The 22,857-nt window shown below is 45.4% G+C and overlaps 1 protein-coding gene and 1 long non-coding RNA gene across 5 annotated transcripts in view; one reads left to right on the forward strand and one right to left on the reverse strand.

Moving 5' to 3' along the window:
• Positions 1-22,857, reverse strand: part of LOC147024659 (uncharacterized) — a 73,466-nt gene that overhangs the window by 31,992 nt on the left and 18,617 nt on the right. The window contains exon 3 of one of the 2 annotated variants that reach the window (XR_015059122.1): positions 1,534-1,616. The exons of the other annotated variant lie outside the window; for it this stretch is intronic. This is a non-coding gene — a long non-coding RNA (uncharacterized LOC147024659). The remainder of the gene's footprint in view (positions 1-1,533; positions 1,617-22,857) is intronic. 2 annotated transcript variants of the gene reach the window in all.
• The window catches only part of LOC147024660 (myeloid-associated differentiation marker-like protein 2), a 48,441-nt gene that overhangs the window by 16,986 nt on the left and 8,598 nt on the right, over positions 1-22,857 (forward strand). Inside the window, exons 2-3 of one of the 3 annotated variants that reach the window (XM_085884780.1) lie at positions 12,514-12,873; positions 14,484-14,561. In XM_085884780.1, the coding sequence (XP_085740906.1) occupies positions 12,776-12,873; positions 14,484-14,561 (176 nt within the window). In that variant the 5' untranslated portion in view covers positions 12,514-12,775. Of the gene's footprint in view, positions 1-12,511; positions 12,874-14,483; positions 14,562-22,857 lie in introns of those variants that run through there. The other 2 variants (XM_085884781.1, XM_085884783.1) reach the window with 2 other exon arrangements.

The raw sequence follows: 22,857 nt of genomic DNA on the forward strand, positions 1-22,857 counted from the left end.
GAAAGCTATAACCTCAACCCCCTCCCTTCCTAGCTGCAAAAGTCCCTTTCTTCATTGGGGTTTCTTCTTTTTCTGTGTGTGTGTGTCTGAGTGTGCTGGCGCCTGTCTGTTAAGTAAGCCTGTAGAAGATCTTTTATTGTTACTGTGAATAATCTCGCATCAAGTCTGCACTGTGTCTGCTTCGTAAGTTGCTTGTATAATTGTCACACCCCCGACACCTCTCTCCTCTTTCCCTGCGTTACATCCCCAATAAATCTTTGCTGTGCCACATGCTTTTCCTTGCTCGCTTGTAAATAAATAATTGTCATTGGAAATCTTCCCACCTCACCTTTGGCTTTTCTCTCATTAGTCCAGCATCGTTCGAATCCAGGTTTAGCAGGGTCTTTATTCCCAACGGTCCGTTCCTTCTAGCCGGTACATCCTTGGCAGTGCTGCTCGGCTGCATCCGATCCGGAAAGGAGATCCAATCCGGTAGTGATCCGGTTCGGACAAGGCGTATTGAGGGCATGGTTCCCCTGTGGTTAAACCGTGTGGTTAATTAGGTAACCCAATTGACCCATTGGCGGGAGGACCCTAGGTCATGCGGTTGAGTTATTGGTGTCCACGGTCGGTTAAGTGACCAGCCGCGTCACGGAATTATCCATGAGCGACGGCCTACAATTCCGAGAAGTCTGGTGGGAATCGACGTAGCTTCCCCACCTCGTGGTCTTATCACCCGACCCCGCTGGCCCGCAACAATATATATATATATATATATATATATATATATATATATATATATATATATATATATATATATATATATATATATATATATATGCGCAAAAATTTTAGGGCCACCTTACCATTCACCTGCGGTGTGCAGTATCAAGTTTCATTCAAATCGGGCTACAGAAAAAAATTGTTAAAAAATCAATTCCCGATTCAGTCAAGTACTCTTCAGGAGAATTTGATCAATGCAAACATCCTCAGCAGTATAGTTCGCTGGAGCTATCTTTTTTTTTTTCTTGAAATGATTTTTTTCATCAACCGCTGTCACAACAGGAACCAAACGGGTTCACGGGTCATCTAGACTATATTACGAAAACTCTCATCTTGTATGTATGTATGTATGTTCCCAAAATGGGACACGATAGCACAAACATTTTAGGGCCACCTTACTTTCCATTCACCTGTGGTGTGCAGTATCAAGTTTTGTTCAAATGGGGCAACGAAAAACATTATTAAAAAATAAATTCCCATGCAGTATCAAGTTTTTCAAATCAACTTTGAGGGTATGCTTACACATTGTAAGCAATAAAGAACCGTGCTTCCCCATTGTCTTTGTCGTTATGACGTCATAATTGCATATTATGAACGCCACATATGATCAGTATTAAATTTGTTGAGGGTCATCTTGGGATAAAAAAAAAAACACAGAAAATGTTTTTCTTCATTTTTCTCTCTTTTATCTCTTTCATTCTTAAGTTTCTCTCTTTCTTTATCTGTCTAAGGAGAAGTGAATTCTTACAATATATATTTTGTAAGGCTCACTTGGCTGTGCCTGCATGGGTTTGAGGGTGGTGGAGTATTCGCTGAAACACGAATCTTATCCAGGTTCCTCCTGATGACTCCATCTTGAAAAACAGAAAAAAGGTCCACAGAAAAAAAAAAAAACAATTATGTCAGCGGTCACGTGATTTGGCAGCCATATTGTTTTTTTAAACAAAATAAACCTTCAAAAATCTTCTCTGAAATGGCTGAACAGAACAAAGCAATACTTTACAAGTATGACCGCCTATCCATGAGGAACAAAACATTCATATACTTGACGTCATGGGTCACATGGTCTGGCAGCCATATTAGATTAAGCAAAAATAATTAAAAATAATTTATTTCTCTTGAACTGCTTAATCATTTGATGTGACAATTATTATCCAGCAGTGATACGGAATATATGTTTTAAATATCAACCTGATTGGCTGCATGGTCCGGCAACCATAATTATTCAATTTTTTTGATCTGGGTTATTTGTGGGTTTTTTTTTTCATTGAATAAGGCTCACTTGACTGCACCTGGATGGGTTTGAAGGTGGAGGAGTAGTATCTGAAATGTGAATCCTATCCAGGTTCCTCCTGATGACTTAAACTTTGCTCTTTGTTCGGGTTCCTTCTAATTACTCCAATGCGGGACTGTACCTATTTGGTCTTCCATTTGATTTGAATTGAATTTATTTTGATCGCATTATGAATTCAACTGAATAATAATAAATGTCAGCGTTAGGTGTCCGATTAAATTGGAGTTGCATCAAAGCAGGACGACTTCATATCCGGTCATCACTACCAGCAGTTATAAAGTGACAGTTCTAATTATGTCTTATTAATTACATAACACACCAGAACACATACCCCACACAACATACACAACTGCACACCATTAAACAATATACGCCTCACCTCAGACCCTCACCATGCTCACCATGATGCTACAACCCTTACCATAGTCCCTACATGAAATAAAATTCCCCACAACCAATACAACCACTACAACCACTTTGACCTCATCACCACAATCGCTTCAACCGCTCCCAACGTTTCAACGACCTAACGGTAGATGCCACAGCATTTCCCCCACCTCACTACAACCGCCGCAACTGCCGTCAGCTCCCTGGATGCTCACGGTAGTCATTGGAGATGCCAGGCAATGGGGGACAGTCAGAACTGTTTGGTATGTAGCTCGAAGCGCAAGTGTGTGATTAGACTCATTCGGCGATGACAGGGTAGCTTTCGCACTCCGCTAAATAACAATGCTCAAGTGGATTCCAGCGCACGTTCGTGGTCGGAGAGTATTCCCGAAAACCCGCGTCCCATGTAAATAATGGAGCTCCATTGCATGGCTTAGCCTGGGAGCAACTGACACCATTTTCAGCTCTGGAGTCTTTCGGGGTGGGGCTACTTCTCGGAGTGATGTCTGCGCGCTCATGGGGATGTGCAGAAATGCCTGCAGGGTCTTTTGATCCGACTTTTGGTTCCTCCTTCACCCGTGCTCTATAAAAAGAGACACAGGGAGCAAATCGGGGTCTTTTGGTCTTTGTCTTCTCCGAGCCAAGCTCTAGACTCACCGAATGAGAGCCGAGCCAAGAAGGCAGCGCGAGTCTCCGAGAATAAGCCAGGCGAGCGGTACTGTCATTGCTATGGAGTTTCTGGGTCATCAGCGCTCGGCTCTCACTGTATTCCACAGCAATTTATTATATTAATACGCTAAGCCATATTTTGTGGACGTATCTCCTCCAAAACTGCCGGACAGATTGTCATCACTTCCGGAATGCGGGTGCTCCATGGTCTAATGTACAGCATAGGCTATGTGAGATTGTGCCAGACGGACATGTTTGGGAATTTTTGGCGATTTTTCTAATTTTTACATTAGTTTGCATGGCGATGTGTGACATCATCGCTGAGAGGCGAATGACGTCATGACATCGTCGGTCATTCGCTGACGTCATTACGTCTGTCCTCGACAAACCGTCACTGCTGAGAGACGTAATGCCACTCCTAGAAGACAGCGTCTGCAATGTAAAACCCTCTTCTGCACATGCTGACTACCTCAGAAGGTGCATTTGACGCAAAAGATGTAACAAGAAACATTGTATATAAAGAAATTCTATAAATCTTTGTTCGGGTTGTGAGCACCGGATATACTGATGTCCTAACGAACCCTCACTTTAGAAATTTCATGCGGAGCACAGGTTTGGCTAGTCATCATTAAAACACATTTACAGACACTCTTACATGCCGCGTTAAGCTATCTTCTCACTCATTTCTCTCTCCCATCTATTGTCTCACCTGCTGTGGATGCATTACTGATTCGCACCCCTTCACACTTCCTCTTTTGCACCTCATCTGCATCACATATGCATCACATTTGCACCTCCCACTCACACACCAGACACCCCAGTTTTATTCACTCCTCCCTCCAACAAAGCAATTGGGTGGTGTAGGTCCGTCGACCGTGCCAGGTGCTGAGAGGTACCTTACACCTCAACTGCTTCTCCTCTTTCTGGACTATCTAACGTCCTTGGGTGTGTCTGCTGGTGCCTGCAATGTGTAACATAATTTAAGATTGTAATAGTTTTACATCGGTTTAGCTCTGCTCTGTCTTCTCTTTTTGAAAATAATTGCATTTCTTTTGCCACACCACACGAATCCTTATTTTCCCAACTCTACATACTTGTGAATAAAACCCTTTATTTTGCCACATCACCTTTCCTCACCCTTGCTTTTAATAAATTGCTTTTAAATGTATCGATCTGCCCATGTTCGTCTTTTCCGCATGGTCCGGCATGGTCCGCACATTAGTTTAGCCGTGAAGTTCTACCCTGTTAATTTGCTCTTGTTAGCCAGTGCACACTCAGTGTATCACTCGGCGGTAATCAGGGTGTGCACTGAGGGCACGAGACACCAATTGATTCAGCCGACCACAGGTAAGGTATCAGGCAAAGTAGTGTAACCCTGCCAGGATTGGTAGTGCCAATCGGCGTTCATGGTTGCTTAGCAACCTGCCAGTGCATGGAGTTATCTGTGCCCAGCAGCGTTAGGACCAGGCATTTGAAAGGGATCTGAGTGCTTCCACTGATGGGGAGACTTGAACCCCGAGTCCATCATAATATATTACATACCAACAGAGGTGCTTGGCATTTCCGGGTAATGCAGGGTCTCTCCTCCTATCCATTCCCCTTCCTCCTCCTACTCCACCCCTCCAGACTCCCACCACCCCTTCCCATCCCTCCGTTCTCCACCCCCCCCCCTTCCTCTGATTAAGTGGAGGTTGACTTTGGGGCTTCCCACTCTGGAGATGTGTACAGTGCAAAAATGCAAGTTATCTCCACAACTGATTTGTAATACCCTCAGCCATCAACACCACCAGGTGGTGCTACACGATACAATTTACATACAGAAATTTTGTCGACCTTAATCTGTGTGCTCAGTTACAATTGGCCCAGTATGTTTGGCATGATTGGTACTCCACACAGGCAGATGCATAGACAGAAAAATGACATGTATATATATATATATATATATATATATATATATATATATATATATATATATATATATATATATATATATATATATATATATATATCGTTGTGGTTTCCCGCCGGCGCGTCACCACAAGCACGACCCTCGTGGAGCGGTGGTCGCCTCGGCTCAATCGCCCGGAATATAGATCGTACTTTTCAGGAAAAGTCCGGAGAAGACGGGTCCTGGTTATTTTGGACCGAAATACGCCAATGGGTAGATCACGTGGGGTCGGGTTAATTGCCAACTTCAACTTACCCAAGTACCCACATGATCCAGCTACCGCGGTACTTCGCCCTCGGCGGAACTCGAATGGAAGCGAGCCGCTTAAGCGAGCCCGTTCCGTGTGCGTAGCCGAGCAGTGATATCGCCGAATTCTGCCGGCCTGATTATCTTGTGACCCTGGCAATGGCCAACGAATCCCTTACACGCATGACATGCTCGGTCAATGCAGAAATGACATGACGAGCTGAGTACATTTAACAATTGGGGTTTATTTATACAGTAGGCAAGCAATCAATGGGGGAAAAGGGACAAGATGCGAGCAAAGCCTACAGCCTGTTCTATGCGGAATGTACAAACGAGCATACACTTAACAACAATTCTACTTATCCAGACTGGTGCCACAAACAGACACACGCACACGCAGACAGAAATGGTGTGGCTGGAGCCTTTATTCAGCCTTCAGCTCAGGGACAGGGGAGCTGAGGACCAGGATGGCTGGCTACCTGGCCGCCAATGCGCGGCTGGACGATCCCGCCTTCCAGGAGCCGGGGTCACCGGGGACTCGTGCGGCGCAACCGCAGCCGGCCGAGGTGAACCGAAGTGATCGCCCAGGCTCGCGATCGTGCGGAGGAGGGGGAGATGGCAACACTGGGAGCATTCTCCCTTTCTCTTGGCTGGCTGGGTCCCTCCAGAACTCGTGCGTGACCACCTTGCCAGAACCAGAACGAGAGAAAAACTACGACCGCGCCAGACCCAGAATAGAACGAACCTCTGATCGCGCGCAGACCGCGCTATTTTTATCTCCCCCGCTCCGAAAGGGGCGGGGGGGGCGGGGTGACTCCTCGCAACTCCGCCCTCTCCACACCGGACAAACTTCTGCGCATGCGCGCCCCGTCATTCCTTGGAGGCGCGCCTTTTCTTCCCTTCGTGATTCAGCCGCTGCCGGTGGGGGCTGCCACATTCCATTCCCCCCTCCCCCGTGAGCTGCTTTTATGCCCATACAAGGCAAAGAATTCAGATCGGGGATGCAGTCTGAACACGCCCGCATTCCAGTGAACGCGCAGGGGACGCTCGCTGTTCCGCAGTGTGTCCGCCACCAACGGGCATTTTGTGGCTGTTGTTGTTGATGGTTTTCCTAATACAAATCGCAGCGCATGAACATTAAATTACCCATTAGACTCGGGTCGGGACCCTAACTGGCAACATGTACTTACCGATATAACTGAGCTAAAGGACCTGAATGTTGAGTGCGATAGCTTTCCAAATCCGCAACAACATATAGATATATATATATATATATATGTATATATATATATATATATATATATATATATATATATATATATATGTATATATATGTATATATATATATGTATATGTATATATATATATATATATATATATATATATATATATATATATATATATATGTATATATATATATATATATAGTGGGGTGTGCTTACACATTGTGCAAGCATACGAACCTTGCTTTCCCATTGTCTCAGGTCGTTCAACTGCATTTGATTTTTCATGTTTTTTTTTCAATTTATTTATATTTTCATTTACGGATGCTTTCCGATGGTTCTGTGATTTTTTCCTCATGTATCGGCTTCGATGTCCATCAGCACACAAAATCACCATGCTTCCCCATTGTCTCGGTTCACTCAACTGCATTTTTTTTCATTTTTCTTTTTCATTCTTTATATTTTCATTTATGGATGTTGTCCGACGATTCTGTGAATTTTTCTGGTGTACCGGTTTCAACGTCCATTGACACGCAAAATTTTTAGCTTTCTACGTCATCCGGAAGGTACCAATCTTTAATATCAGTCAGTGATTAGAAAGGGCATTATATATTACGAGCGTGGTGTGCTTACATATTGTGTAAGCAAACAAACTGTGTTTCCCCATAGTTTCAGCTCGTTCACCTGCATTTGATTTTTCATTTATTTACTTTCATTATTTTTTTTTCACATATTTATATTTTCATTTCCGGAAGCCTTCCGGTGGTTCTGTGATTTTTCCTTGTGTGTTGGCTTCGATGTCCGTCGGCACACAAAATTACTGTGCTTCCCCATTATCTTGGATCACTCTCCTGTATTTATTTATTTATTTATTTTAATTTATGGAATTTGTCCGATTCTGTGATTTTTTTCCCCCAGTGTACTGGCTCCAATGTCCATTGACACGCAAAATTTTTAGCTTTCTACGTCATCCGGAAGGTACCAATCTTTAATATCAGTCAGTGATTAGAAAGGGCATTATATATTACGAGCGTGGTGTGCTTACATATTGTGTAAGCAAACAAACTGTGTTTCCCCATAGTTTCAGCTCGTTCACCTGCATTTGATTTTTCATTTATTTACTTTCATTATTTTTTTTCACATATTTATATTTTCATTTCCGGAAGCCTTCCGGTGGTTCTGTGATTTTTCCTTGTGTGTTGGCTTCGATGTCCGTCGGCACACAAAATTACTGTGCTTCCCCATTATCTTGGATCACTCTCCTGTATTTATTTATTTATTTATTTATTTTAATTTATGGAATTTGTCCGATTCTGTGATTTTTTTCCCCCAGTGTACTGGCTCCAATGTCCATTGGCACGCAAAATTTCAGCTTTCTACATCATCCAAAAGGCACCAATCTTTAATGTCAGTCAGTCGATGGTTAAAAACAGCTTTATATATAAATAATAATAATAGAAAATTCAACGAGAAAAACCATGCTGACTATGACATGACGATGGTGCCATGTGCATAAATTACACCAATACATCACCTCCAAACTAGGAGGCATCGGTATGGTCCTCAAGGCTTTGCAGACTGATATTAAATTATATGGTCACACATAGATGAAAGCAAAGATGTCGATCTAGATATTGCCCTTTTTTATTGGCTTATCAGGACAACATACTGCGAATCGTTTATTTGAGATCATATTAGGCTCATTAATATAACTGAATCGAACCCCCTAACTTGATGAGGCAGCAGGGCACTGTGGTGGAAAATAACTCAATTTCCACAAGTTGGATCAGCATACAAAAGGAAAATCTTTAAGTTCGTATATACGGAGGAATAACATTCAATGATTCACTGAAACATTCAAATGGACTTCACTGAAACAGAAGCCCGAAGCAATTCCTCTTACACACAATTTGACCTTCCAAAGAATGGGAGAGTGAGACATTTTAGCAATTCATCTTTGGGATGAGCTGATAAGCATTGGGCGAAAGAACTCAAAACTGCAATACCTGACCACTTCGGGTGGGAGAGAGAGAATGACAGAATCATGGCAAAAGTTGTAGTGTTATCAACCAGGTCACCCTGTTTCGATGCAGCGAGCAAGACCTTTTTTCATGGTAAGATATTCCCTTTATCAATATGTAGGTCAAAAGACTCTTTGGAAAAGGGAAACATGACTGACAGCCAATTCCACTATAGTACAAAAATTAAATTTATAAAGTTCCAGAAACAATTATAATTGAGAATACATTATTATATTAATACGCCAAGCCATATTTTGTGGACGTATCTCCTCTGAAACTGCCAGACGGATTGTCACCACTTTCGACTTGCGGGTGGTCTGTGGTCCAATGTAGAGCATAGGCAATGTGAGATCGCGCCAGATGGACAGGTTTGGGAATTTTTGGCGATTTTCTAATTTTTACATTCGTTTGCATGGCGACATGCGACGTCACCACTGAGGCGTAATGGCGTCATGACGTCATCGGTCATCCGCTGACGTCATTACGTCTGTTGTCGACAGACCATCACCTCTGAGAGGCGCAATGCCATTCCTAGAAAACAGCGTCTGCAATGTAAAACCCTCTTCTGCACATGCTGACGTCAGAAGGTGCATTTGACATAATCTACCACAATCTGCATCATCATCATCCAACAGCGACGCTTTGACTCTGCAACCATATCAACCTGGCTGAACTCTAAACGAGCACAGCAGAACTGAGTGGGTCATTTTCTAACACAGAACTGGTGCAAAACTGATGCAGAACTGCCAGTGCAGCATGTCACCACAATTCCCTCATTGGCAGCACTCTGCACCATGTGACCCCAAGCCCACCCTGGATGCTGAGCCCCAAGCGATGCCAGAGGTCCCATCCCCATGTGTGCCATTGCACGAAGCACATGATCATTAGTAAATGAAATGAAAATTAAAGAAAATTAAAGCACATGCAACAGAGGAATGGCAGGAAGATGAGGAAATGCTTAAATGATCAATTCTGGCAGACGGGTAAGTATGAGATGACTTATTCTCACCTTGATTTGGAGATATCTATCCAATTCATGAATCCCCTTCCCCTCCAAGGCCTTTTAATCACACTACCCCCTTCCTACTCTTAGACTCATCCTGAGTCTCACCTCAAGATGGGAGAGGGACAGGACTAATATGTCTATATGTCCATTTATTGATGGACATAACTATCTTATGCTAATCCCAGAACAATTACATGTTGAGAGTGCAGTTTATGTGCATATTTTATGTCGGGATCATGCCTTCCCTCACACATCCATCCCTCTGCATGGCACTTAACATTTCAAAATGGCATTATAAATAAACAAAATGCAAAGCATTTTCTGAAGATGGGCATTGCTGGCTCAATGCCATCCACATATTTAAGAAAGCAACAATAAATTCAGTTCAGAGCATATGGAGGAGGGGAGGAGGGGGGGGGCACAATATAGTCATGACAGCAATAAACAATGTTCATGGCAGCAAATATGTTCATGGCCATGATGCCAGAAGAAAACGTCAGGGGCCAGGACAATAGCTTATGAGAATAGCCATTGTCATGGCAGTGGCAATGCTCATGCAGGCTGATAGATGGATATTGATGGCTGACTGCAGATGTTGATGGTGGGTGGTCTTGGAAGCTTGTGAAGACAATTGGCTTTAAGTTCACACCCAACCCCCACCCCCCACCTCCTGCTCTTTCCCCCTTGGGAGGAAGTGATGGTGCACATGAAAACCTAAAGAGCTGATGTGGGGAAGCATTAACTGGCACTCTGACAGGGAGGGTGACTGACTGTGGCACTAATCTGTTGACCTACAATTTTGGGACACAAACAATCCTCTTAAACCCTACACCTTCCACTAATCCCTCCTAGCCGCTTACACACATTGGATGATGCAAAGGATCATCTAATGTGTGTAAGCCGAAGTGCACATGTCGACTCGTTTGACACATGCATCGTAATCCAAAGGGCCAGAATGCATCATCATCGTACCTACTCTAACCATTCTACAACAACAAAACATTTTCCACAATTACTTTACCCATCTTTTGTGATCCCAAATGGCAAATTTATCCCCATGTTCCATGATACCTATATTCTTAGATGTCATCCTAAGAATTTGAGTATCACCCAAATCATTTTATCTCCTCTGTGCTTCAGCTAGGCAGTGTGGCCCCATCTCAGGCCTCTTTTGCCTAACCTTGTCTCACATTGGAACCCAAGACCTTGGGGCTGAAGTTCAACGTTTATGACACACTCGCTCACTATTCATGGGCCCCACCCTGGCACCCACACTGTGCTCTCTTGACACTCGCACCACTGGCCATTTCTTACGTGTCCGGGCTCTAAACCCGAACTACTTGCTCTTATGGCATTTCCGGTGGCTCCAGCCACTCAGGAGGCATCAAGGCTCAGTGCCTTCCATTTGTCACTTATCTCTTTGCCAAGTAAATTGATGTAATCAGTCAGATTAGTGTTCTCTTTCTTTCACACCATCCAATGTGTATGCTGCTTGTCAGGATTAGTGTATGGGTCATTTGCTTGTTTGTGTCCCTGGTTGTGGACTGATTGTGTCCGAAAATTTTAGGTAATGGGTTTAGCATGCCACAGTCGGTCACTCTCCATACCAGAAAGCTCGGCAAGGCCTCCCCACATCAGCCCTTTATGTTTCTAGGCACACCATTGCTCCTTCCCATGGAGGGTAGGGTTGGGAGGGTGGAACTTCAAGCTGGCCATCTCCTCCTGCTGCCAAGATCTCCCACCATCATCTGCAGCAATCCAACAACATCCACCTCGCTGCTGCCAGTCTAAAGTCAACGTCACTGCAAAGGACAAATGCTATCAATAAACTGCTTTTCTTACCTCTGACTTTTATTGCTGTCCCATGGACAATTGGTTGTTGTGTCCCATTACCGATTGTTGCTGCTCCTCCATGAACTGTGAACTCTGTTATTTGCTCCTTTGCATGGGGGGAGGCCGTGACACAACCCGATGCCCATTCTCAGAACCAAGTTTTGTTTTGTTTTGCTTTATTTAAAATGCTTTTAGGACTGTTAAGTGCTGTGCATATAGATGGATGTGTGAGTGAGGTTATGTTCCTGGCAGATGGAATAGGCACCCAAACTACATTCATCATTATTATCATCATGATGCTCTATCCAGGGCATCGGTTCTGCCGAAGCGGTTTCTTGGCAAAGGTTACAATCCTGAATGGGTCGCCATTCCGACACAGCAAGTCAGGGCACGAATATTGAATTTGGCCAGGTTGCAGGTGATAGCTTGCCTACTCTTCACGAAGGACACCATGGGATCTTTAAGTCCACCAACTAATTCTGGCAAATGGGATGCCCAGTTTAATTTACATCAGAGGGACGGCACACATATTGGTACCTCGCCCTGTCCGAGAAACACCAGGTTGATAGTTTATAGTTGGGCCAAGATTTGAACACAGGCTACACAGCTCAGAGGAGAGTGTGCATACCTCTCAGGACTTGGGTCGAGACTATCATTTTGGCCTTAACTGCATTCCCAACACAAATTATTCTTGGATTATCATAGGCCAGTTGTGTTTGTTGATAAATCGACATTTTTGTCCTGTCCCTCTCAGACGAGTCTGAATGAGAGGAGGGGGCAGTGTGACAAAATTGGCTAAGGGGGCAAGACAATTAATTAATAAGTCAGATATTTCTGAATAGGTTTGAGAGAAGTCATCTCGTAATTACCCCAATGAGTGCTGTCAGAATCGCTTGGCTGGAATAATAGTCTTTAGTCTTTCACGCCAACCCTCTGTACTTTCATCGATTACATGTTCTTTCGTTTCCTCCAATTCCTCCCTTTAAAGTTTAAAGGTGCTGTCTCATTGATACCAACTGTAATATATTGTAATTGGATTGGTCTTGTCCTAATATCTAGATATAAAGTGTCGCATTTTATTAAGCAAATTTAATTAATTGAACTCCTGTGTAAATGGAATGCAGGACCGAAAGCCTGGGGGTGGGTCCTGGCATCTGACAACAAGGCGCTCATGAGGCAGCACCTGATTGCATCCGAGGAATCTTTTGCCAGTGCTGGTGGAGCACGCGTCCCAATGTGGTGTCACCATGGTGATGTCACATGCGGAGCATTTATAAGCATGGCACGATCACTTCGTTTTCAGTCTGGAGTCTGTGGCACTAGTTTGTGCGAGTACAAGTGAGTGGCAGTCTGTGCTAGTCGAGAAAAAAAAATGGTGCTTTACTCATGGAATTTACTCCCAAACAGCTTTCCTCACCTCCAGTCTACACGTCCGCCCCTGCACAAGTGCTGTTACCCGGAAGAGCCCTGCGCTGCACTCTCTGGTGCGTGCGAAGACCTGGCTAACACGTCAGACCGTAGCAGGCCTACCACACCTTTGGTTGGGTGGAGGGAAGACCTCCTCTACCTCCCATATGTCCTTTACTTTAACTTTTTGTTGTCTTACTCTCCTCTCTCCTGTTATTGTGTGGTATTATTAAGAATTTGTCTAAGTAGGCCTAGCCTTTGTGTCTGGAATAATCATGTTACCGGTTGGGTAATTTTTCTGCAATTGGTTTATGATGTCCCCACCCCATGTATATGAATTAAAATCTGTATTCTTATATATTTGGATTGTGGATATGCCTCCAGAGTGTTAAATTATTTTTGGGAAAAGTAAGCGTGTCAAACTCGTAATGTGTACACCAAATTAGTGATGTTAATCCCAAGTGCCAAATTCGCCTCTCTCTCTCTCCATGCTAATTCGGTGGAGTTTATCTCCGATGTGAACAGTTCTGGTCTTTTGGGATAAGTCTGGTCCAATTCCAATTTCTACTACAGTTAGTATCAGTCAGCCATCCATTTTCTTTGCAATCCATCCACATGAGCGGAATTGATCCATCGATGTGTTTCTGGATCACTGGCCTTATGAGACCATCTTTTTATTAATAAAAAGGATAAAAATAAATAAATGTCACAAAGCTGAGGATGTGCATCTTGAACCCAAGCTTGTCCAACTCGTACACACATACTTCAGCACAAAGGCTGAAGACTGAAGTACATGGTCAGGGACCCCAAGCACGTCAGGGACCCTAATCCCTCCTGGAATGTTCTGGAACGTTTGGACATATATCCTCCTACCGTGCGTGCTGATGGTCTTGATTAAACCTTACTAATAGTTTTTGTTCAACATTGGATTACATTTTTCAGGATCCCTCATTGTGAGTAACACTCGATCTAAACAAAGCTAATGAAAATCTGATGCAACAAACCAGGGCCGTGTATAATCAGCAGAGGCTTACAGGCCTGATGTCTTAGGCCAACAGAAAACCAAGATGGTGGCCATATTATTTTGTTTGGGTGCCGTGGTGGTTGGGTGGAGTCAACTGACAATTGTGGGTGGGGTCCAGTAGCTGTCTGACCAATGGGTGCACATTTCAAAAATCGACCCCCAACAAGAACAACAGCAACAACAACCACACGGAGCTCTTGCAGACACCTGCGACACGTTGCAGGTAAAAATATTTCAAAACATACAAACATTTTATCAAGCTTGGGATGTGCACCCTGACCCCATGGCCAAATGCCAAAGTCGACAGTCAAACAAGCCTGTTCAATGAACTACACATGTACTACAGGTCGAAGGCTGAAGTACATGGTCAAGTAAACATGCAGACTAACCCAAAGGGCCAGGATCAGGATCCATGATCGGACAATAACTAGGGTCCATTAGCCATCGTCAGACAGAATGCTGGCTCAGGTCTCCCCTCCTCTTCAAGAGTTTGACGAGCAAACTTCATTCATCCTCTTAAATGTCAAATCGTACCTCCTCAATGGAATGTTGACAGTGTGCCAAAAACCGAAAGTAGATATTTAAACTGTAATATCTTCTATCTCAGCTGCAAATTCTCATAATCTATGTTGAGTATGCCTAAATAATGTGTATGTGTGGCAGGAACATCCGATTGGTCAGAATCCTTGCAGGAAATGCTGGTGTGGTGCAAAGGTTCACAGACTCCGTTATAGTGAAGAGGTACGATATAGCACATATGGATGTATGCACGAATGCATACATACATGCACGCACACGTTGGGTCACCTGATCAATATCTGGTTGGTTGAACTTTTTAAAGCATTATATTCAACAATGATCTGACCATGTGTGAAGCAGGCATGGTTAGTTCGAGATCTAGACTGTCCAAACTCTCATGCCATTCACAATCCAAGATCCTCCCCATCTCTTGCCTGAGGCAGTGACATGCCAATTGCACAGGTAGTGACATGCTACTACCTGAGCCAATGTGAGATGAGGGCATCCATTATGGTGACATGATGTGAGGTCAGTGAAGGCGCCGTTGGTGGTGCCTTCATTATAACCCTGCACACATGAAGTGAAAACCGGGGTTAAACAATTGGTTCACTTTGTCTGTCTGTCTGTCCACAAACATTAGTTTATAATTGAGGAACTACTTAATTTCAATTGAATATTATATTTTGAATACGAATCGGAAAACGAACCTGCAGTTTGACATTACTTTAGCTCTGAATTAGTTCTGATTGCACATTACATGCGCAGAGCAGTGAGAATTTTAATTTTATTTATTTTTTTTGTTTTGTTTTGTTTACTCTGTCTGTCTGGTAGTCAAACAAAATTGAAAATCATTCCAAACAAGAAACTCACTGTTTTTACGGACGTCATAAAGGACACAAACAACATGAATAACTTGTGTAATGTGTTAAATAAGGTGATGTAGAAGATGCTGCATGAACGGCGGTAAAAAAAAAACTTTGTACAACCTTTAAAATTTTTATTTTTATTTCAATTGAGTTATATACAAGAACCGTGGAAAAAAAACCTCCTTTTGCTACTTTTAAAACCCTTCCATTCAGCAATACTTGGCCAAAATATTACTGCATTTTACATCGTCATGACCAATCCAACTTGCCGCTCGCAGACCCCACCCGTGTCCTTGCTGCTCAAAACTGCACGGGGTCAGGTGTTCTATGAACTCCAGTTAAACTGGAAGGGCACTCGGTAGAGCGCATACCTCCGCCCCGTAATGCCTGATCCACGAGAAAATATCTGGCCCAATACATTTTTGAAATATCATGATATATCCATCAAAAAAGTAACGGGACTGAGCCTGCTGTGTGCTCCACTAACACAACTTGAATGAACAGGTTGCGTCAGTCTTTCGCAACATTCCAGCAATATACATGACTGGTGATGGTTGACTGCGCTCATTGTGTGATTTTTTACACATCGTGCTTTACACGTCTAGTCAGAGTCGTCGCGCTATGAGTCGTGAGCAGAGAGCCAATATGAAGTTTCTTGACAAGCTTGGCAAAACACCTTCCAAATCCTTCGCAATGCTGCAGCAAGTCTACGGGGAAGAAACGATGTCACGTACACGTGCATTTGAATGGCACAAGAAGTTCAAAGAGGGACGGGAGGAGGTTGAAGACGATCCACGGTCTGGAAGACCTTCAATGAGCAGAATGCCAGACAACATCGAGCGTGTGAAGCAGATGGTGCAAGCAGATCGTCGAATCACGGTGCGGATGATTGCTGAGGAACTTTCCATCAACAAGGACACTGTCTGGAGCATCATCACTGAAAATCTCGAGGAAAAAAAAAAAATATATATATATATGTATGTATATATATATATAGATATATATATATATAGTTGCGGGTCGGGGGTCCGGTGGTGAGAACAACCACAAGGTGGGGAAAGCTACGTCGTCTCCACCAGACTCCCCGGAATTGTAGGTCGTTGCTCCGGATAATTCCGTGACGCGGTGGGTCGCTGAACCGACCGTGGTCGCCAATATTTCAACCTTGTAGCGTAGGGTCTAATTGTCTATAACCAATTTACCCAATTAACTATGCGATTTCGACTACCGGGGAAACCTTGCCCTCAGCACGTCTTGCTCAAACCAGGTCTCTCTACCGACTGCGGTGGAGTTCCAACTCCCGACTACCAACTCCAGTTCGGGTGCAGCCGAGCGGAAACTGCCAAAGCCATGCCAGATGGAATGAACGGATTATCGGGTATAAAAACCCGGCTAAACTCAGATCCGAACCATGCTGGACCAATTAAAGAAAGGACGGAAACGGACTGGGAACATTTCTGTGATGATTTATTTTCAGAAAATGAAGACACAAAGCAAGACTTAACGCGAATATGCAAGGAAGGAATATTTAAAATGATCCAAAAATTCTTAGTCTACTTATCCAAAAATTCTACAATCGACGGACTTATTCAGTTCTACTTTAAGACGGGCCCACACGCAGACACACACACACAAATGAAAAGAAACCCAAAGTTCTTTATTGGACCCTCGCATCCGAGGAGAGAGACAAGCTGGGGGTCAGAGTTCGGATGGGAACCTGGCCATCGGAGAAAGGGGATACTCCATGCTGCGGCACCTGACAATGGTCGCTGGTTTGGTCCCCAGTCGCATGTGTGGGACTCGAGGTTCGTGGTGGAGCTCAGGTGGTGAATGGCCGGGGTCCACGGAGGGGGGTCAGGGTCGCTCTTTCCTTCCTTGTAGAGGGCCAGCAGAGACACGTTCGCCACCTCGACGACCTTCTGCTCAACCCTCGTGACAGCCCTCGTGACAAGCACTGTTACCACCCCTTCGTAACAGCCTTCGTAACCCCTTCGTAACAGCAAAAACCCACCAAAAACTTCTGCTCTCAGAGAGTGCTCGGGGATTTATCGAGCCTCACGATATCGAGCAAGGAGGTGTATCACGACAGTGAGGGAGGCGGTCCGTGTGACGTCACCACGCCCCCGGGCCAATCAATGGACTTGCCGCTCGTTTTGGCCAGTGACAGAGTGACGAGTGATTCTGCGCGCCAAAACCGTCCACTAAGGGAGAGTGTGGAGGCGTTTATCCCCCCCCCCCCCGAGACAGGGTGAATAAGGGTGCGGCACGATCGGACGATAGAGATCCTGTGAACAAGAGCTTGAGCTTGAGAGCCACCATCCCCCACAAGAACCGCAAGGGTTGCGCGCCGTGTCTCAGTCGGTGAACTAGCGAGTGTTTGAGATAGTTGATGACCATCGAGCAGGCAGGGTCGTGGTCGATCTGACGGGCAGGTCGAACGGGTGTGGAGTTGTCGGCCCTCGCTTTGACGTTCAACTCGGAGAAGTGGCCGAAAAACCTCTTGCGTTATCGATGGTTCAGGATACAGAGAAGAGGTTTGGTTGTCGGCATGAGCGCTGAGCGGAGCTCGGGAGGCCACTCGCGGCTCGCTGGTGCCTGGATACGGCTCGCGGCTCGCTGGTGCCTGGATACGGCTCGCCTCTCGCTGGTGCCTGGATACGGCTCTCCTCTCGCTGGTGCCTGGATACGGCTCGCCTCTCGCTGGTGCCTGGATACGGCTCGCCTCTCGCTGGTGCCTGGATACGGCTCGCCTCTCGCTGGTGCCTGGATACGGCTCGCCTCTCGCTGGTGCCTGGATACGGCTCGCAGCTCGCTGCTGCCTGGATACGGCTCACCTCTCGCTGGTGCCTGGATACAGCTCGCCTCACGACGGTGAGGGAGGCGGTCCGTGTGACGTCACCACGCCCCCGGGCCAATCAGTGGAATCGCCGCTCGTTTTGGCCAGTGACAGAGTGACGAGTGATTCTGCGCGCCAAAACTGTCCACTAAGGGAGAGCGTGGAGGCGTTTATTCCCCCCCTCCCCCCCCCGAGACAGGGTGAATAAGGGTGCGGCACGATCGGACGATAGAGATCCTGTGAACAAGAGCTTGAGCTTGAGAGCCACCATCCCCCACAAGAACCGCAAGGGTTGCGCGCCGTGTCTCAGTCGGTGAACTAGCGAGTGTTTAAGATAGTTGATGACCATCGAGCAGGCAGGGTCCTGGTCGATCTGACGGGCAGGTCGAACGGGTGTGGAGTTGTTGGCCCTCGCTTTGACGTTCAACTCGGAGAAGTGGCCGAAAAACCTCTTGCGTTATCGATGGTTCAGGATACAGAGGAGAGGTTTCGTTGTCGGCATGAGCGCTGAGCAGAGCTCGGGAGGCCACTCGCGGCTCGCTGGTGCCTGGATACGGCTCGCCTCTCGCTGGTGCCTGGATACGGCTCGCCTCTCGCTGGTGCCTGAATATGGCTCGCCTCTCGCTGCTGCCTGGATACGGCTCACCTCTCGCTGGTGCCTGGATACGGCTTGCCTCTCGCTGGTGCCCGGTTCAAATCAGCTCGAAGACTACACGAGGTGGACAGGTCCGAGGCAGGCTCTGGTCTTCAGCTCGCCTTTCCCTCCGAGCTGGAGGCCTCAATATAGGCTGTGGCCACCGTTTCGTGTGTGTGTGTGTGTGTGTGTGTGTGTGTGTGTGTGTGTGTGTGTGTGTGTGTGTGTGTGTGTGTGTGTGTGTGTGTGTGTGTGTGTGTGTGTGTGTGTGTGTGTGTGTGTGTGTGTGTGTGTGTGTGTGTGTGTGTGTGTGTGTGTGTGTGTGTGTGTGTGTGTGTGTGTGTGTGTGTGTGTGTGGCGCCAGTCTAGTCAGTAATAAATTGTTAAGTGCCTTGCTGTACATACGTGCATCTCTTTAGTCGGATAACTCTGCCTTCTTACGTGCTTCCCTCTTTCCCCCCATTATAAATAAACCCATGTGTTAAATGTATCAGTTCGTTGCTGTGTTTCCTTCCATTGGCTTAGCGTGACACGTGTTGGTGAATTATAAAGGTTGTTGCCGCTGTAAAAGTACGTTTGGACCGATGGATCTCGGTGATCATGCTCCCGGGTCACACACGGTTCGAGCACGCCAGCGGCTTGTTCCGTACGAGCGCCGTCGAGGGTGTGACTACGAGGTAAACTCGCCACGTGGAGCTCCAGGTATTATAGTCCATTTGCCGTTATTATGTGCTCCATTGTTAACCTCGTTGATGTGGAAAGTGTATGGTTTTATGATTGTTTTGGACTAACATGGATCCATTAATAAAATTCAGGTTGGTTTCCGGGGTGGCGACCTTGGGGAACTCCTGTAATTTGCATAAATTCAAGATGGCCGCTACAGGTCAGATGATGGGGCTAAGTTTTTAATCGGTCAACATATAATCCTGTGTAATACCTCTTTTCCATATGATTTTGACATGAGGAATTCAATTTTGGGGTTATTTTTTACGTTCAGGAATAAATAGAGGTTCACATGAAATGTCCATGACTATTTTCTGCTGAAAATTATGCAACGCCAATGCAAAAGTGAAGTCGTGAATGGTTCACAACAGTATGTTGATAATCAGAAAGCATACACATTGTCATGTCATCATATTGGACATCTTAGAAACAGAGGACATTGAGCCAAGTAGATAACTTACGTATTGTTCATTCCCATTCATTGTACTCATCCCCTTCCGTATCCTCGTCTCTTTCCAGTTTTGCTTCGACACTTCCTTTTACCACTTCACTTTCACTGTCCTTCACAGTCTTGTGTGGGTTGAAGCACTTGTCACTGCAACCACAAGTGCAGTATAGCGTGCAGGAGATCTTTGCATGGTGACAACAGCAACTTGCAGTACTGCAGGCCTTCCCCTCTGCTTTGCATCCACACCTCACAACATCCATGAGGTCCAAATGGGCTGGTGGAGTAGCAGAAATTGCTGGCACTGGGATTCCATCTCTGATGTCCCATCCATATTTTGTTATGTCAAGTTCAGGTGGGGCCTGCTGATCAGCTGATTTTGCAAGTACTGTCTGTAGATGTGCACGCAAAATATGTAGGAAGAGATTGATCTCAGTTGGAGGTAATGCCATGAGCTTGAGGGGCTTGCCAGACTTCCTTGTGTACATATAGTACCTCACCTCACTCATCGTGGTACCTTCTGGCTGACCATACAGGGCACAGAAGAATGTCCACCCTGCTTCCATGAGCTGTTCATGGCTTGCGTTCAGCTCGCCAAGTGCGGAGTACAAACCAGGGAAGTTACCAGCTCTCAGTGTCTTCAGGGCTGAAACTTTGCCCTTGTCGTATGGGTATGACGTGGTATCTGAGCCAGTGATGTAGTGCATTCCCAAAAGCTGCAGACACTTGGGGCCAAGCTGGTCACAGGTGGTGTTGATATCCCAAATTGCTCCATCCCACCTTTCCATCTGCACTGTGGCCTGAATGTTGCACTGGTAAACCCAGTAAACCTCTTCTTCTTTCGGCTGCTCCCGTTCGGGGTCGCCACAGCGGATCATCCATATGATCCGCATAGTGATTTGGCACATGTTTTACGCCAGATGCCCTTCCTGACGCAACCCTGGTCGCCTCTTACGAAACAGGGATATGGTACACCTATTTTACCGGGGTATACACCGGCCCAGTATACTGGTACTCATTTCGCCGACCTCGGAAGGATGACACGCTGAGTCAACCCCCTGGTGTATTAATTCAGTGGCTCAACAGGGCTTGAACTCAGGACCTTTTGGATCCCAAGCCGCTGCCCTAACCACTGCGCCAACACCAGGCTTGGTAAACCCAGTAAACCATCAATACAAAAACATCAGTGTCATCAGAGAGGATACGTATCACTCTTGCATTACATTCAGCAGCCATGACCAGGTGTGAGATCAATGTAATGTCTGCTTCATCATGGTTGAACACACCATGGCTACGGCTCTCCACAATAACTCCTTCACCAAAGTTATAGGTACTCAAAACCTTGGACAGCTGCAACTTGTTCTGCTTTTTTTCAGGATGGCGTCTCGACTAGGCAGGGGTGTGTTTATTGTGAGGCCATAGTTGATGGAACCAATGCCAGCACGCCTCACTCGTTCATGGTCCTTTGCAGAAACATCATAATATTTGTCAAAGACCAAGATCTTCTGACCAGCAATGGTAGACAGCCTTGTCTTGATGGACTCAACTAAGACTGACACAGTTCCCCTGAAAGGCCAGACAATATGATGGAGAAGTTGGCTCGCATCAACAATGGTAACATCTGGTTGCAGAGGGTGTTGTGCCTGAACCCAGAGTTTGTGTGCCAGTGGTGCTTTGTTGCCTTTCCTTAAGCACCCATATTCATCAATCAGTGATGGGGGTACTGCGCAGAGCTCAAACTGGAAGATAGGTCCTAGCTCCATTTGTCTTTGCTGTCCAATAGTCAGCAGCCTGAGGAAGATGGGTTCTAGATCAAAGATCGTCTTGTCCCCAATTTTCACTCCTTTCTGTAAGTGCTCCATTGTCTTGATGGGGCATGAGATTGTTGCATGGAATCCACCTGGAAGGGATGCATGGAACTCTGCAACCATTTTCTGACCTATAACCACGGAATCCTCAACATTCACTTCAGCTTCTCGGGGAGAAATTTGACCATTGGCAATGTTGTACAGATGTGGTAAGTGATTCTCAAGAGGATGAGACACATTCGACAATTCAAGTAAAATCCGGCACCTTTCATCTGCATCAAGTTCTCTCCTCTTCTTCCCCTCCTCCTTGTGACGTGGTCCAATTCTTGTGTCCTTTTCTCTCACTTGGTCTTCATTGTCCTTGTTTGAGGAGTCAGGGTAGATGTGCTCCATTGTATCTGAGATGTAGGCAGTGACAGGAAAGGAATCGATCTACTCTGCAACCATCTCTGGAGAAAGAGTCATACCCTTGAGGCCACCCTTGCCAATTCTAATAGCAGTTTGTTCACCGAACTGATCAGAGCTCACACCATTCCAAATGCCTTCCTGGTGACGACACACAAAAGCACCTGATATGAGCTCTGACTTGGCATCTGGTGGCAGCAGATAGCGCATCTCCAGAAGGTGATGGGTGATGTAACGGGCATCGTGATGGTGACCAGCAACAAAGAAGTTGAATTAGTTAGTAACAAACAAAACAATGAATTAGTAACTCGCATTAATGTCGTATGTGAGTGTCCAGTTGTCAGAATAGTGACCTTGTTGTCATTCAAAATGTATCTCGCACGGCAAACAATTGCCAGGAACTCGAACATTGACCTCAAATTTACTTCTAATCACAAAAATAAGGTTAAATATTGATTCCTCGTGCCAAAATTATATGGAAAAGATGTCTCATGTGTAATTTTAAGTTCATTACCTAAAAAGTTATATTTTCAGCACGGTTGATGACGGCCATCTTGTATTTGCGCAAAAATAACAGATTTCCCCATGGTTGCCATCCAGGCAACCAAGCTTAATTTTGTCTATGCATGCCTGTGAACAAGAAACCACCATAAAACCATGCACTTTTGAGGACAACAAGGTTACTTCTCTGGCAAATGGACTATTTTGAAGATTGGCAAATAACCCTGTACCACGTGGTGTAATTATTGACGATTCACGGTCCGGTAAGGAATCCGTACTTGTCGGAGTTTTCGGAAAGGT

Source organism: Eptatretus burgeri, chromosome 6, assembly GCF_056783735.1.
Source record: "Eptatretus burgeri isolate ZD-2024b chromosome 6, Ebu_testis_v1, whole genome shotgun sequence".
Classification (NCBI taxonomy): Eukaryota; Metazoa; Chordata; class Myxini; order Myxiniformes; family Myxinidae; genus Eptatretus; species Eptatretus burgeri.